At 39.3% G+C, this 18,014-nt stretch overlaps 1 protein-coding gene across 1 annotated transcript; it reads right to left on the bottom strand.

Moving 5' to 3' along the window:
- Positions 1–3,176: 3,176 nt before the first annotated feature.
- CUNH9orf57 (chromosome unknown C9orf57 homolog) lies at positions 3,177–12,414 on the bottom strand. The gene is made up of 3 exons (XM_032290780.1): positions 12,356–12,414; positions 5,418–5,629; positions 3,177–3,385 (listed from the first exon to the last, which is right to left on the bottom strand). The coding sequence occupies exons 1-3, from the start codon at positions 12,412–12,414 to the stop codon at positions 3,177–3,179; spliced, it is 480 nt and encodes a 159-aa protein (XP_032146671.1).
- Between the last annotated feature and the right edge of the window lie 5,600 nt (positions 12,415–18,014).

The raw sequence follows: 18,014 nt of genomic DNA, 5'->3' as shown, positions 1-18,014 counted from the left end.
CAGTAAAGGACCTTCAGGCCTCTGAAAAAGGATATCAGAAAACTGAAACTCACCAGATCACTAGGGTCCTGACAATGAGATGCCAGACCCCTCATTCATCATGACTGCTTACATCCCTCCCTAGTTCCTGTTTTCTCACACATTGTTACTTTTCTTCCCTGCTATGTAAACCCCTCATTTCAGTGGGTCAGGGAGATGGGTTTGAGAACCAAGCTCCATCACCTCAGGTGCAGCACCCTGTTTAAGCCTGCTTCCTTGAAAACACTGGTCTCGGTGATTGGCTTTCCGTGCGGCAAGCAGCAGGACCTGGACCAAAGCCCTGGTGTTTTGGTAACAGGTGCACAATGGTCATTTAATCAGGGCCTGTTCATGGGCTGTGCTCAGCACCAAGTCTTGTTTCTAATCTCAGAAAACAAAAGGTCTTAGGTGATGTTGAGTCATAAAATGTTAGAATTTGAGGAAATGTAAGAGATGGTGTGATCCAAGAATGAGGTGCAGAGAGGCTGACGGGACTTGCTGAGGTCAACAGCTATAATACTTAGTGACCCAAAAAATTAGCACCTGCTCCTTAGTGCTCACGTTACATCTCCCAGATTGTGAATTAGGCTTGGAAAGCACTCTGGGGTTACTTATGGAGTATGTGATTTGTCATTTCCCACCACCGTGATATTGGGTAAATAAGGTAACATTAAAAAAAAACTAAAGCCTAGTAGCTCATGCCTGTAACCCCAGCAATTTGGGAGGGTTAAGTGGATTGCTTGAGCCCAGGAGTTTAAGACCAGCCTGAGCAACATGACGAAACCCTGTCTCTACAAAAAAAATACCATACTTCAAAAAATTAAATAAGATAAAATAAAACACCCAAGAGAAAGAAAAGTTAAATTTTCATGAAATTTACTGATGGAAGGTAACCATTCTTTATTAATGTGGCTATTGCCAAATAGAATAAAGGGAACTGGATTTCAGTCTCAAGATGGAGACTTTTATTCTTAGTTTCAGAGATATACTCTAAGGAATATAGTTGTAACAGGTCTGAAGGGAAAAAAATTGAGCTTTCTTGGCCTTTAAAAAAAAAGGCTTGTTTTTTTCAAAGTTTATAGAGAAGCATTTGTTGAGGGCTCACTGTGTATTGTCCTAAGTCCTGAAAAAAAAGACAGACAAGATTTTATTGATATTTATTATTTATCCTTTAAATTTGCAAACTTCTGAAAATACAGAGAAAGGCAGTTTTAAATTAAATTTTAAAATGCAGTACTCTTCATGCTGCCAAAGTAGGGCATTGAAAGCAAGTAACAGAAGATGTGATGCATTGCAAAATGTGAAATGTAGTTCAAAGTATGTCCCTACTGCTTTGAAATTCCCTGTGGTTGGGAACTTACTCCTCTGCTTACCTTGAACTGCTTAATCTGCCAAAATTGAACAAGCCAAAGCATTTAGGCATGGTTAAGGTATAGAAAACTCAAAATTTGGATAAACTCTCAGGCAGATGGAAGAAATAGTGCCAGCCCTACCACCTGCCTCAGCACTTTGTTGTTTGGGTTCATAGTTTTCCTGCAGGCCTGGTTTGCTGATTCACAGCTTATTTTTTTTTTCCTATGGTATTTGTTAAGTCAGTTTCTCCTATACCATAAATCACCCCAAAGGAGCAAGGTGATCTGCTCTGGAAACCAAATGAATATTCTCAGGTCGCTTGCCATCTTGTGATACATTTGTAACCATATTTTGGACTATGGAAATATTTAGGGAAATAAAAGTAGTTAGAGGTGACATGCATAGTTTGACTTGGAGAATCACTAACATTTTCACTTCTTTGTAGCCTTGAAATCACCTGTGGTAGGAAGGTAAATTAAGCAGAAGGAGGAGAAGAGAGAAATGGTGTTGAAAGGGATATTTCTGAGATGAGTTGGAGGTGGTAGGGGAGATACCCGGAACCTTGAAAACCAAAGTCAATTTCAGACCAGAGCTCCTTCCACCTACAAAGGTCTGAGGTTTCTGAAGTGGGGTAATTGACAGTAGCCATCATTTAGTGGTAGCCAGATCAGCCTTTGAGACTGATTGATCTCCCAAACATTTTAGATATGGGCCATTGACTCACAAATTGCACATAGGACGATGGCAGCAGTGAGCAGCTTGAATTTCATACGGAGATATAATTCTCTTGAAGCACTCTGATATGTTCTTTGTGCAGCCTTTAATTGAATACCATTCAATGCCACCTGACGGAAAGAAAAGAGGTAGGGAAGTTTCTTGGGAGGAACAACCTATGTAGCCTCAGATGCTGCAGATAACTAATAGGTTAAAAAGAATACTAAGCAAAGCTTTAGTTTTATGAAGATATGAATCTAGAGTTTCCACCATTAAGAATGGTTCATTTCATTATTTTTCCTTTAAGAACTCCCACTTAGACTGTTGTAGTTGGGTACATTGCATATACAAGTTTTGAAACTGTAAAAAAAAAAAAAAAAAAGCTTTCAAACTCAGATTATAAAAAACCATGCAATTGCCATTGACTATGTAGAATTTCTAAACTGTTAGCTGTTTTGAAGCTTCCTGATAATCATCCCCCAGTATTCCCCAGGTTGTGAGTTATTCAAAGGGCTGAATGTACCAAAGGATCCTTTAGACGTGTTAAGTGCCTCTCAGAAATGGAGGCATATGCATGACCTCACTTAATTTCTTCCCCAATTAAAGAAGTAATAATGCATGTTCACTGTAGAAAATACAAAAAATGCACAAAAGTACAAAATAAGTGACAGTAACATCCTATAATTCTACCACCCCAGCTTCAGTTATAGGTAGGAGGACAAAAGGAGCAATTCCTCAAAGGCAGCAAAATGTGATGATTGGAAACTTGGACAAAACAGTGGTTTGTCAACTGGGGATGATTTTGCTTTCCCGTTCCCAGGACAACAGGTAATACCCAGGGACATTTTTGTTGTCAGAATTGGTTGGGGTGGCAGGGTGGGGTTGAAGGTGCTCTTGGAATCTAGTAAGTAGAAGCAGCGATGCTGCTGTACATCCTACAATACAAAAGACTGCCCTCCATTAAGAATTCACCTGCCCAAAATGTCAATAGTGTAAAAGTTGAGAAACAAGAAACCCTATTGAAAAAACTATCAAAAGTGTGAGGTTCAGTTGTTTGTTTTGCATCAATGTAAATGGCAAAATTTCCCAAATTAGGAAACTGCTCTTCCAAAAACATCATAGTCATTCCAGGCCTTCGACCCATCAAGAACTATTGTTAATATTTTGTTGAATAAGCTTCCAGGCTCTTTCTTATACATCATACTAATTCTGATGTCCATCTGACTAGATGACTCTCTGTCCACATTCAGGAAGAGAAGAGCCAACATCTCATGGCCCCCGGGGTCTGCATATCTTTCCCCTTCCATAAAGAAGGGGTTGTGACTAGCAAAGTGGAGAACTGACCTTGGAGAGGGAACCTAAACTAGAAAGATTGAACAGAACTCAAGTAACCCTCTTAATACCAAAACACCTTGTGATGTGACCCCATGATTCTCATCCTCTCTCCAAACTAACTTTGATCTCCTCTAATTTTTATTCTCCCCTTCCAGTTCCACAGAAAAATTTAGAGGCCTGTTTTGTGGATTTTTCTTCATCAGTGGTATACTGAACTTACTTGTTGACAACTGAATTTTTTCCCACTCAGCAATGTTTTAGAGATTCCTTCATGTTAACAAAGAGATCTAGTTCATTCTGAGTGTTGCATGGCACTCCATGGCTGGATATAACACAGTTTAATGAATAGTTCCCTATAGATGAACATTTAGGTCATTTCTATTACTTTTCCATTAAACCTAATGCTGCAGTGATAACCTTGATACATGTGTTAAATGTAAATATTTTTCCACAGTATATGTCAAGAAATAGAATTGCTTTGTAGAAGGCCATTTATTTAAAATTTTAATGGAAATTCACAAATTGTCTAAAAAGATGCAGAACCAGACTAAGCTGTCATTGAAAATGTATGAGTGTTCCCATTTCCCCATACTGTCACTAACTCTTGATGTAATAAAACTTTTATATTTTTTACCAAGCTGATGGGTTAAAAATATTATATTGTTTCCATAATTTGCATTTCCTTAATTTTTACTAACAAGGTTGAGCAGGCTTTTACATTTTTAAGTTACTTATATTTCTTCTTCTGGGAATTGCCTTCATACTTCCTTTAATAATGTATTTCCCCTTGATTGTTGATCTTTTAAAAATTATTTTTGAAGTTCTTTATTCTGGATATGTATTAATATTTTTTCCCTGTTATCTATGTTTCAGATATTTTCACCCAGTTAATCTCTTATCTTTTACATTTTGGAGTTATCACACATTTTATAAATGTTAAAATATTGATATATGCAAATGTATTTATTATTTCCTTTACAACTTTTGGGTTTGAGATTTTTTTTTTTTTTTTTGAGACAATGTCTTACTCTGTCGCCCAGACTATAATGCGGTGGTTCAATCTGGGCTCACTGCAACGTCTGCCTCCTGGGCTCAAGGAAGTTCTCTGCCTCAGCCTCTATGCTGAGTAGCTGGGACTACGGGTGTGAGCCACCACGCCCAACTAATTTTTTTTTTTTTTTTTTTGTAGACACAGGGTTTCACCATGTTGCCCAGGTTGGTCTTGAACTCCTAAGGTCAAGCAATCCACCCACCTCTACCTTCCAGAGTGCTAGGATTACAGAAATGAGCCACTGTGCCCAGTCTGGATTTTGGATGTTAAAGAGGCCTCCTCTCTTTATTTCTTTGTTGTTGTTGTTGTTTTCAAAACAGGGTTTCACTCCATTGTTCAGGCTAGAATGCAGTGGCATGATCACAGCTTACTGCAACCTCAACCTCCTGGGCTCAGGTGATCCTCCCACCTAGCCTCCCGGTAGCTGGGACTGCTCCAGGGGTGCGCTACCATGCCCAGCTAACCTCCTTTCTTTCAAACTTAAAATATGCTTCCCAGTATTTTCTTCTGATGTTTCATTATTTGGATTTTATGTTTTAGAGAATGCCAGCTTAATGGGCATGCAGCTGGTGCACAAGGCCCAAGTTTAGAAGGGCTATGCCAATTGTGTGTTACTTCTTTGTGAGGGCGTGAGTGATGTGAATGAGACAGTATATAGGTTCATTAGGAATGTGTGCTCTGGAGTCAGAGTACTCGCGTTTGAATCTTGTCTGTAAGACTCATTAGCTGCGTAACTGTGCAAATTACTTAATCCTTTTGTGTCTCAGATTTCTCATCTGTAAAATGGGGGTAGTGACAGGATCCATCCAGCTCTTTTCATTGTTTTGTTGGTATAATGTAGCCCTGGTAAAGCCCTCAGTGTAGCATCTGGCATATGAAAGTTTGCTGTGATAAGCATTTTCTCTGTGCTTATTTTAATGAAAAGTTTTATAGTGTTGAAACTTACCTTTAATGTGGACCTCTTTTATACAGTACTGACCAGGTTTTGTCTTGCAGGTTCCCAAGTCTAAAAGACATCCATGGAAGGGGATTGAGAGATTGCATGCTCTGCAAATCATACCTCCAATATCTCCAAGCACAGGGGTAGAAAAATAAGGAGAAAGTCCTAGATATGAGGGAGAAGAAAAGGAAGAGAGATCAATAAATAGTGATTTTTGACTTTATATATAAATATATATATTTTAAAAATATCTTTTAAATATATATATTAAAAAGATATTTAATATATATATTAAAAAGATGTTTTTAATATATATTTATATACATTTTATATATAAAAGTCGATTCACTATTTTTTGAGACATCAAAAATATATATATAAAATATATATGTTTTTTATATATATATATATATATTTTTTTTTTTAAGACAGGGCCTCCCTCCTGTTACCCAGGCTGGAGTGCAGTGGCACAATGTCAGCTCACTGCAGCCTCCGCCTCCCAGGCTCAAGTGAGTGATCCTCCCACTTCAGCCTCCCAAGTACTGGGACCGCAGGCACACACCCACCATGTCCAGCTTTTTGCATGTTTAGTGGAGACAGGTTTCTCCATGTTGCCCAGGCTGGACTCCCTGCCTCGGCCTCCCAAAGTGCTGGGACTACAAGTGTGGGCCATTGCACCCAGCGAGTAAGCAATATTTTAAAAATTAATCCTAAAACCCTGCATACATTTTTTTTTTGAGGTGGAGTTTCACTCTTGTTACTCAGGCTGGAGTGCAATGGCGCAATCTCAGCTCACTTCAACCTCCAGCTCCCAGGTTCAAGCAGTTCTCCTGCCTCACTTCCTGAGTAGCTGGGATTACAGGCACCTACCACCATGCTTGGCTAATTTTTTTCTTTTTTTTTAGAAGTGAAAGGTCTCACATATTTATTACTGAACCCAGGCAACCAAAACCTTTTTTTTTTTTTTTAACATGAATAATGGAAGCAATGTGGGTTGTACTAACTAATGCCTTCATAACAGATACAGAAAGGAAACTGTTCAAACTTCTCCAGACAGCGGTGACATTTTTCAGCTTGATTTGGTAACACGATTGTGACTTTCAGACAGCATAAATATGTGTGCCATCGCATGTGTAATTTCTTACAGACCAAGCTTGGTTCTTCTCCAATGTCTCCTTTTGGATTTGTACCTGATTTTATTACCAGTTTTCATCCAAATCCACTGGGGAATGGGACAATTTTGCTTTTGTTTCTTGGCCAGGAATCGCTTAATCCTGAACGTCTTGTGAGAAGACATGGTGAGAAATGGAGTAAAGCACACACCACGATGGCAGAGAAAGGAAGAGAGGAGGAAGGCAGCCGGAAGAACGACCATGCTTGGCTTATTTTTAAATTTTTAGTAGAGATGGGGTTTCACCATATTGGCCAGGCTGGTCTCAAACTCCTGACTCAGATGATCTGCCTGCCTTGGCCTCCCAAAGTGCGCCCAGCTAAAATTATTTATTATTTTGAGAAATTTAATGAGGGAAATTTCAAAGTATATGCTCCATTTATGAATTGGAAGCCCCTTGAACTATGGTAATCAGACAGGAATGGAGCCCAGGTGGTCTAAAAAACTTGGGTTAAAATTCATTCAGTTCCTCAGTGTTTAATTAAATCACACCAAAATTATTTTACCAGAAAATTTAATTTCAGCCACATATCCACTGTTAGGACTTCATTTCAGTGCCTAAGGTAGCACATTATATATAGTCAGTTCTTGACTGTATAGTCGTGAATATTTATTGCTTGATTAATGTTTACATCTTGGTTATCTTCCATATTCAAATTCAGTGGCTCAAAAATGCTATTCATTTTGTTTATGTAGAAATAACTCGGCCGGGCGCAGTGGCTCATGCCTGTAATCCCAGCACTTTGGGAAGCTGAGGTGGGCAGATCATGAGGTCAGGAGATCGAGACCATCCTGGCTAACACGGTAAAACCTTGTCTCTGCTAAAAATACAAAAATTAGCCAGGCATGGTGGCATGCGCCTGCAGTCCCAGCTACTCAGGAGGCTGAGGCAGGAGAATCACTTGAACCTGGGAGGTGGAGGTTGCAGTGAGCCAAGATTGCGCCACTGCACTCCAGCCTGGGTGACAAAGAGAGACTCTGTCTCAAAAAAAAAAAAAAAAAAAAAAGAAAGAAAGAAAAGAAAAAAGAACTCAGGCTGGGTGCCGTGGTTCACACCTATAATCCCAGCGCTTTGGGAGGCCGAGGCAGGCAGATCACAAGGTCAGGAGTTCGAGACCAGCCTGGCCAATATGGTGAAACCCCATCTCTACTAAAAATACATACAAAAATTAGCCGGGCATGGTGGCATGTGCCTGTAGTCCCAGCTACTTGGGAGGCCGGGGTAGGAGAATCGCTTGAACCTGGGAGGGAGAGGTTGCAGTAAGCCGAGACTGAGCCACTACAGTCCAGCCTGGATGACAAAGTGAAAAGAAATAGCCCAGAGATTCTTGAACTGGTATATTGGTAAGGTTGGGAGACATTATCTGGAAGATTGGTTTCCAAATTCTACTGTGCATCAGATTTGAGCAAATTAAATAAACACACAGATTCCCAGAGCCCTCAAAAACCTGAGTTAGAATCGATGGAAGGTGAAGCTTGAGAATTTGTATTTTAGATATGCAGAAATAGCTGAGGGGATATGATTTGGCTATTGATGTCTGGTCCAATGTTTATAAATCGTTGATTCTTCCAATTCAGGGATCTTTCTTATAGCTTCTGCAGGGAGCTTTGGCCAGTGATGGAGAACTGATCGCCATTAAAAACAGCTCAGATGGTTAAAAGATTCTTTTGAAATTGAGCCAAAATTTCTCTGAGTGATCACAGTTTCCATCTTCCACTATATGATGACCACTGTCATGTCATTCTTATTCATTTACGGCCCTAAAGAAGGGTTTACTAGATATTTTATGCATTGGGTTTTGTATCTTCCTCTGCCATATTGGGGGATAGAAGGGATACTTTTTAATAGAAAACAGTCTAGTTGATGAGGCTAATTGATCTTTGTTGATGTTTTTCCCCAGCCTCAACCTCAACTAGAGACACTTGGGAAATTTCACATTTGTTCTTCCACTAAGCATGGCAGACTTTCCATTCATAATCAATAATCAATCAACAAATATTTGTAAGGAATTGAGCTTATGCCAAGGACTCTGCTAAGCCATTTACATTCATAAGCCCAATTATTTCCCAAAGTATACCTTTCAGGCAGGTATTATATATGTCTGCATTTCACAGAAAAGAAAACTGAGGCCTTAATAGCTTAGGTAAGCGGGAGAGAGAGGGGAAAACAGTCTATAGTTTTGGAATCTAAGCCCCTATTCTTAGCAAGCACACTGTCTCCCTGGAGCTCCCTACCTTTTGCATATCCCAAACCTTCTGATCACCCTTCTTGCTGGAGGTCTTGGCTCTTCTTGGATCGGTCAGTTGCCTGCCTGGAATACTAGCCCTGCTGTTTCTTCAGGTTATCCTGGAGTAAGTTTTCCTCCTGAATTTATGATCAGTCAATTTTACATCTTGCACTTAGAGACTCATTATATTACTCAGACCTTTGGTGCCAAGAGGCGCCCTTAAGTGGAGAGCCCATGTGATATCGGATCACTGCCCTCCTTGCCCAAAGCCCCTAAACTGTTTTCCTGGGTGAAATCTGTTCCAGTTTCTCTCCCTCCCCCTCAGACTGCCTCTCCTGATTCCACACCCAGCAACCATAGCCTTCTTCTTCCTGAAACCTTGACCCTGACATCCTTCACTATGGCTGAAGATGATGCCTTAACTTCTAGGCCTTTTTGCTGTCATTGTTTAGTTGTCTGCTTACTTACAAATATGTTCCTGGATCCCATTTTCTTTCTTCCAGTCTTTTTTGGTTTGAACATTTCCTGTTGGTTTTATTAACATATCTACTATGTAATATATTCCAATTTGACAACTAAGTTTAATGTTTCAGGTTAGTTGTAAAATGAACTTTTCCTTACATGTTTAATTCTGAAGTATACTATTCTCTTTACTACTTTATTAGCCAAGTAAGATCTTTTATATATAATTATTTAAATGCATACTATAATTCATATGTGTGTGTGTGTGTATAAATATATATACATTTTTTTTTTAGACGGACTCTTACTCTGTTGCCCAGATTAGAGTGCAGTGGCATGATCTCTGCTCACTGCAACCTCTGCCTCATGGGTTCAAGCAATTCTTCTGCCTCAGCTTCCCAAGTAGCTGGGACTACAGGCATGTGCCACCACCCCTGGCTAATTTTTGTATTTTTAGTAGAGACGGGGTTTCACCATGTTGGCCAGGCTGATCTCAAACTACTGACCGGCTGGGCGCTGTGGCTCACGCCTGTAATCCCAGCACTTTGGGAGGCTGAGGCGGGCAGATCACGAGGTCAAGAGATCGTGAACATCCTGGCCAATATGGTGAAACCCCGTCTCTACTAAAAATACAAAAAAATTAGCTGGGCATGGTGGCGTGCACCTGTAGTCCCAGCTACTTGGGAGGCTGAGGCAGGAGAATTCCTTGAACCTGGGAGGCGGAGGTTGCAGTGAGCCGAGGTCACGCCACTGCACTCCATCCTGGCACCTGGTGAGAGAGTGAGACTCTGTCTCAAAAAAAAACCAAAAACACAAAAAACTACTGACCTCAGGTGATCCACCCCCCTCGGCCCTCCCAAAGCTCTGGGATTACAGGCATGAGCCACTGCACCCAGCCTATAATTCACATATATGTATATTTAAGCATATATTATAAATCATGATGATGGTGATTTTTTAAAAAATAACCACCCTTTACTTCATGGGTAGTCCTCAGAGCCAGGTAAAAATCAACAAAAAAATTTCTCTTTATGTTGAATTTTCATCTTTTGCCCATACGTCTTTCTTGTGTCCATCAAAGTTAATGTTACTACTGAATTATTTTCTCATCACACCCAAGATACTGAAGATGTTTTTCTTGTGATTTTTCATTTACTCATATGCTTCCTTCCACATTCTTTATAGCAGAACAATATGAATACTTCAAATCCAGCAGAGACCTAAGCTGTACAATTTGAATTTCTTGCTGCCCTCTCTATGGGGTAATCAGAACTCCATTGTGCACTGCATTCAGTAATGAGGGTAGTGTGAGAAGCAGAGGCCATAGACTGGTGGTCTTGTGGTCCAGCTCTGGTGTGTTTAACTTGCATAGAATTTTCAGAAATTGTGTCAGTTGTCAGCATTTAAAAATTGGGAGAGTTCTCCTACGAATTTGAGTTTCTGGCTTCTCCGGAAGAATCAGGAGATTTGGCAATCTTGGACTCTGCATTCTCTGTGGCAGCAAACATCTGCAGCTGCATACCAGCTGTCCTCCTTTAGAAGAGCCTTTCCTTTTATGTAGCTGGCTGGCTACCCTCATTTATATTACGTGGCCAGAAACTTTATGCTTATGAGTTGGTGACCCCAGTATTTGATACCAAGTCTCCAAGTCTCAATACACCTGCTTTTCCCCTGATGATGGGGTTACATCCAAATATACCTGAAAATATCTCAAGTCGAAAATGCATTTAATACACCTAACCTGCCAAATGTCACAGCCCACCTTAAACGTGCCACTTACATTAGTCCACACTTGGGCAAAATCATTGAATACAAAGCCTATTTTATAATGAAGTGTTGAACATTTCATGTAATTTATTGAATACTATACCGAAAGTGAAAAACAGAATGGTTGTATAGGCATGCAAAGTATGATTTGTATTGAATGCATATCACTTTTGCACTGACATAAAGTCAAAAAATTATAAGTTGAACCATCATAAGTCATGTTTGAATTGTATTTATTTCTGGGATGACTTGCAGGTTCTTCCTACTGAAGTGTGGTCTCCAGACAACAGCACCAGCATCACTTGAAAGCTTGTTGGAAATTCAGAATCTCAGGCCTCACCTCAGACCTACTGCATCAGACTCATTTTAACAAGATCCCCAGGTGACTCATATGTATGTTAAATTTGTAAAGTACTGGTGTAGAAGCCACCTTATCTTCTTCCTTCCTCTGCCACCCTCTAACTCTAAGAGACTGCTCTGTTAACTTCTGGGCACAGTATAGAGCATCTGTGTTCATAACCATGTCACCATTTCCGTGAGGGAGAATTCCCATGATGGTGCTTGCACATGTCTGTTTAGAGATGTTACCATTATGAACATCTACCTAGTTTGAGAGTCCTTAAGAATTCTCTAGAAGGAATTTGAAAACTCCTTGTTATCTCCTTATGTGGTTCCTCTATAAATGGAGGAATGTGAGAATTGGTGGAAAAGTGCTCTTATAAAAGGGAAAGTGCTAGCAGGCACTTTCTATCTTCTTTTGTTATACTTAATTCTTCTTAAATCTATGCTTAAATCTATGCTTAAATCTATGCTTCTTTTGTTATACTTAATTCACTTACTTTGCCATCCTTATAAGGGCTTCCAAACTAGTTTGGTTAGTTCTAGCTTAGTGATAATAATAGCAATATGTGGTTCACCACCTCTCTGCTCAATTTCCTCATCTTTACAATAAGAAATAAAAGCACCTAACTTAAAGATCATGAGAATTAAATGAATTATTAATAATACTAATGAAATGTTTAGAACAGAACCTGAATATATAAGTGCTCAATAAATGTGGTCTCTTACTGTTAATTGAGTGCTTACTCAGACCATGTTATAAGCACCCAGAGGCTGAACCCAGAGGTCAGCAGGCAGAGTCTGTTAGAGTCAGAAGATGGTTACCAAGAGTACGTTTAGCGGGAAGAGCAAGAGAAGGTGGCTTCTACAGCAGTACTTTTCAGATTCCCTTATTTAAGGTCACTCTCCACTTAGTCATATGGTAATTCTACAATTTTTCAATAATTTTCTATCCTTTTAACTTATGCTGTCCTAACAACTTACCACCTAAGAGGCAGGATAAGATAATACCACCAGCAAAGACAATCCTCCTCATTCTGATTTCCAAGCCAAAAAGGAAATGGAAGGAAGGACACGTCCCACCGTTAAACAATTCCTGGGGAAGTGACAAAGTTACACATTTATTAGTTATTTTAAAAAGAGAAAGGACTGGTTAAGTCTTATTAATTTCATTAAGACAATATAAATAAGTTTATTTTATGAAGGAGGAAAAATAAGGTACCTGTCTTTAGAAAAAAATCACTATATGGCTGGGTGCAGTGGCTCATGCCTGTAATCTTAGCACTTTGGGAAGCCAAGACGGACGGATCGCCTGAGGTCAAGAGTTTAAGACCAGCGTGCCCAACATGGTGAAACACCGTCTCTGCTAAAAATACAAAAATTAGCTGGGTGTGGTGGTGGACACCTGTAATGCCAGCTATTTGGGAGGCTGAGGCATGAGAATCACTTGAACCCAGGAGACAAAGGTTGTAGTGAGCTGAGATCAGGCCACTGCACTCCAGCTTGTGGGACAGAGCGAGACTGTTAAAAAAAAATTACCATAAAACTTCTAGTTCCAGAACATTTTAAGTTATCTTATTACTAAATGTCACATCTCTTCACTTTTTCTCAGAAATATAATGGTTTCGTACAAAAATATGAAGTGAAATAGATGATGTTTCTAGAATAATATTCTGTTAGAAATCCTTTTAACTATTGGCCAAAAGGAACATACACATATTCATTCACACTTCTTTATGAATTATTAATAATATTTTAACTGCAAAAGATCATATTTATGAGGAAAAGCATTATGTGATAGTCAACATTAGTTAATACCTATTAAAATGAAGGGAAGAAATTGTAAGATTGGGTAAAGTATATTATTTCAGTTATTCATGACCTACTTATCTTGTTCAATAAGGTACTATGGAAATTTTCCTGGGTCTGAGCTTCCTTGAAAGGATGAAAACAAGTACAATTTCTGATGCGATGAAGTCTGTTACAACTGAAACCAACACTCTGACCCACTAGATTCCAAACGGTTTAAACAGTAAAAATTGACCGAGTAAATGGGAATATTTTTCACTTGAACACTCTGCTCTGTTTGGAACTTAATTTCCTTATTCACGAAATTAATATAATAAAGCTAAGTTGGTCAGTAGTTAAACTAACTGTAAATTTGGCTAAAGACTTCTATGTTCACTGTGTTAAGATTAGGTAATTCAGAAATAGCCTTGTGGGCATACTATCTGTTTATTAAATAAAGTACTTGGTGTTGATTAAAAAAAAAATACCATGTAGTCTTTAAAGAAGAACTTAGTGCATTCAGAGAGCAATTTGAATTTTTTAAAAAGTTTACCTTCAAATTAAAATACAGTTTCAAGTTAATACATTATTTTGGAAAAAATGAAAATATTGAGAATGTTAAAATCCCCTTTGACCATGTTCCCATCAAACCCAATGTCTCCTCCAAATGTAACCACATTACCAATATGTTGGGTATCTTTTTTTTTTAAATCATATCCTATAGTTTATTCAAAGTTACCTTTTTCTTCTGTGCATTTTCATCATATATATGGGAGTATGTATAATAATACTTTCTCTTTGACTTTTGCAAAAATATCATACCCTACATATTATTTTCCACCTTGTATTTCATTCAAAAATATGTTTAAAATTTTCTATATCAGTCTTTCAAACTTTCACTATTTTTCATTGCTATATAATATTTTCTGGTACGGATACATTGTAGTTAGCCATTCCCTGGTTGATGAGTGCATACACTCTTTTTTTTAATGACAAACAATGTTGCAATGTGTGTATATGGACTTGGGCACATATGCAGATTGCTTCTCTAAGACAGATATACCAAAAAGTGGTATTGCTTGTCCCAAGGACTATCAAATTGCCATTGAAAATAGCTATAGAAATTTTTCCATCCACCAGCAGAGTATGAATACTTCCCCCTCATATCCTCATTAACATTGAATCAAAGGTTTGCAAAATAATATTTATTAATAGCTAAAAGTCTAAATTAACATTATCTTTTGCCTAACAAGGTGCACAGATGAAGAAATAGATGTATTATTGTTGTAAAAGGGTGTTCTCAAGTATGCACTTTTAGTCAAAGGGTGGGGGAAATGTAAATGAGTGTGTGTGTGTTGTTTCTGTTTTTTTTGTTTGTTTGTTTGTTTGAGACAATCTTGCTCTGTCACCCAGGCTGGAGTGCAGTGACATGATCCCGGCTCACTGCAACCTCCACCTCTCAGGTTCAAGCTATTCTCCTGCCTCAGCCTCCCAAGTAGCTGGGACTACAGGTGCATCCACCACAGCTGGCTAATTTTTGTATTTTTAGTAGAGATGGGGTTTCACCATATTGGCCAGGCTGGTCTGGAACTCCTGACCTCATGATCCACCTGCCTTGGCCTCCCAAAGTGCTGGAATTACAGGCATGAGCCACTGTGCCTGGCCCATTTATGTGGATTAATGCATATGTTAGTACTTATATTCAAATATGCTTATGTACATACATACATACATAATTTATATCACCCCATAGCTATAGCTTTGTAGCCTGTTCTTTTTAAAACTTAACTTCATATTTTGAGTATTTATTTTGTCATTAAATATTTCTTAAGAATATATTGTTAAAGCTCCTGTAATATTCAACCATGAAGACTTACTATAATTTATTTAATAATCCCCTCACGTTTGGGGATCTTTCATTATAATCTTATTTGTATTTAAACTTTTCTTTAGGGTAAGATTATAGAAACAAAATTACCAGAACAAAAACATAAAGGCTTTCTAGAAAACTATTTTCTAGAAAGATAATACCAATTTAGAGCTATGGTGTGGCATATTCATCTTCAAATTCATGACCAGACCATCATAAGCCCTCAGTTAGTGCTACTTTTGCTTTCATTCCTTCTTGAGATTTTCCTCTGTTTAAATGTCTTCATTAGAAGGTTTTCTTTGGCTCTAATGTGCCACTATTAAAAATTTATTTTCTTGAATGAAGGTGACATTATCTAATTAGTCGATCAACAAACATAACATTCATACAAATATAAACTCATAGGTATTAAGATGAGAATCTTTTTTGTGATATTCATTATCTGTTTCTTCCTTCCTTTAGTGAAAACTGTTTTTCTGACACCTCCTAGTTGATACGTGTAGGAAATAGGTTTTGGTAAAAACAAAGAAATCAATATGAAATATGGGGCCCTGAAAGTGGCCACTGGTATCTTGGAGTTTTGGGTGGGCATTTTTCATTTGAGATGCTCTAGTAAAGGTACCTGAATACAAAATAGTAATACTCAAGTCACTAGCAGTATTTACTGTATGATTCCATTGAAGGTATGAAGTTCAAGAATAGGTGACACTCATGTAGTGATTAAAGATGGAGTAGTGGTTATCTCTGAGCAGAAGGACTGACATGAGAAGGGACATGAGAAAGTTTTCTAGGCTGATGAAAATGTCTTATATTTGATCTGGGTGGTGGGCACATGTGTTTTTGCAAGTATAAAGCGTTATTGAGTGGCACAGTTTAGATTTGGACATTTTATAGAATAATACCTGCAGCGATATATTTGTTGTGATATATATATCACTTCTCATTAGTGATAAATCAGTGGGAAAATATTGCAAGCACCTCTGTATGAGTTACTGAATGGTGTTAAACACAGGGGTGACATTATTTATTCAACAAATATTTATTCTGTGTCTGCTATGTTCCAGGCAGGCTGACTCCCTTCCTTCCTTCCTTCCTTCCTTCCTTCCTTCCTTCCTTCCTTCCTCCCTCTCTCCTTTATTCTCTTCCTCCCTCCCTCCCTCCCTTCCTCCCTCCCTTCCCCCTTCTTCTCTTCCTTCCTTCCCTCCATCCCTCCCTTCCCTTCCCTCCATCCCTCCCCTCCCCTCCCCTCCCCTCCCCTCCCCTCCCCTCCCCTCCTCTTCCCTCCTCTCCCCTCCTCTCCCCTCCCCTTCCTTCCTTTCTTGACATACTTTCTCTCTTGTTGCCCAGGCTGGAGTGCAGTGGTGTGATCTCAGCTCACTGCAACCTCTGTCTTCCCAGTTCAAGTGATTCTACGGCCTCAGCCTCCCAAGTAGCTGGGATTACAGGCGTGTGACACCATGCCTGGCTAATTTTGTATTTTTAGTAGAGATGGGGTTTCACCAGGCTGACCTCAAACTTCTGACCTCAAGTGGTCCACCCACTTCGGCCTCCTAAAGTGCTGGGATTACAGGCATGAGACACTGCAAGAAAATCATTCTGCTAGAGAAATGAATGTTAGGTTTGCAAAGATGCAAAAGGATGCAGGGAAAAATGTAGGTAGGTGTTGCATGAAGGGATGGCAGAGAGGAATCAGGTGAGAGGATTGCTAAGGGCTCGGTATTCAACATCTTAACTCTACTGGTCTGTGTTTGAGGGAAGAGCTTAGTCTTAATCTTCTCTACCTCTAGGGCTCCACTTAACACCCTTTAAAACAGTGATCTCTTTATATTCTCTCTCAGCAGACCCTTAGTTCCCTGAGTGAAGAGATGCTATCTTGGTATCCCCAGCTTCCAACCAGGTGCCTGACACAGGATAGGGGCTTGATAAATGTTTTCCAAATGAATGGGTTATGTTTGATGGAAAGAAGATAAGGGGAAGGAATTCCAGGATAGTTTGGAGATAAGAATCTGTGAGGATAAGTGACACTGGGTGACAAGGATGAATGTGAAGTTGGATGGACTGCCTTTGGGCTGGTGCGGGCTGGGGTTCCAAGTTGTGTTTAAGACCCAAAGGGATGAGCAGGCTTCAGTTTTTTCTAAAGATTGCTGATTGGTTTGCTGCCTCTTAAGATACTTCTCTTTTGGCAGTAGGAAGAAAGAATTAACTGGTGTCTAGGATGTAAACTTCCCAGTGAAATCCTAGAATCAGAGCTAGCGAGGAGTTCAGAGTCAAATTTAAAGTTGGACAGGCTAGGGCAACTTGGGAGAGTCTCCAGGCAAATCAAGACACAGTTGTCTGCCTTCCTAGGTGGTCACCTTTGTGATAACACAAAGGCCCCTGGTGATCTTAACTCCATCATCTTGGACTTCAGTGTGCTCATCTCTATGATGAAGGTACTGGATTATGGGATTATAGTATTATGTGTTTCTATTAACTCATAAACAAGGAAGCTCTTTGTTTTATTCCACCAGTTTTTTGTTTGTTTGTTTTGAGATGGAGTCTCGCTCTGGAGTATAGTGCTGTGATCTTGGCTCACTGCAGCCTCTGCTTCCCTGGTTCCAGTTCAAGCAATTCTCCTACCTCAACCTCCCAAGTAGCTGGGATTATAGGCATGAGCCACCATGCCCAGCTAATTTTTGTATTTTTTAGTAGAGACAGGGTTTCACCATATTGGCCAGTCTGGTCTTGAACTCCTGACCTCATGATCTGCCCACCTCAACCTCCCAAAGTGCTGGAATTACAGGCATGAGCCACCACACCTGGCCTTATTCCACCAGTTTTTAGTGAGCAGGAGATACTCGAAAATCATGGTGTAGGTAAGAACTCCTTTGTAGCAAGAAATGTCATTTTTAGTCTACAAACCGTAATTTCTCATTCACAAGTCAGAGTGTATTTGCAGATACATGTACTGATGCCTGTCTCAGTGGACACACAGATGC

This window comes from Sapajus apella, unplaced genomic scaffold (assembly GCF_009761245.1).
Source record: "Sapajus apella isolate SASKATOON/1434 unplaced genomic scaffold, GSC_monkey_1.0 scaffold24, whole genome shotgun sequence".
Classification (NCBI taxonomy): domain Eukaryota; kingdom Metazoa; phylum Chordata; class Mammalia; order Primates; family Cebidae; genus Sapajus; species Sapajus apella.
This window is presented reverse-complemented; position numbering and strand designations above follow the sequence as displayed.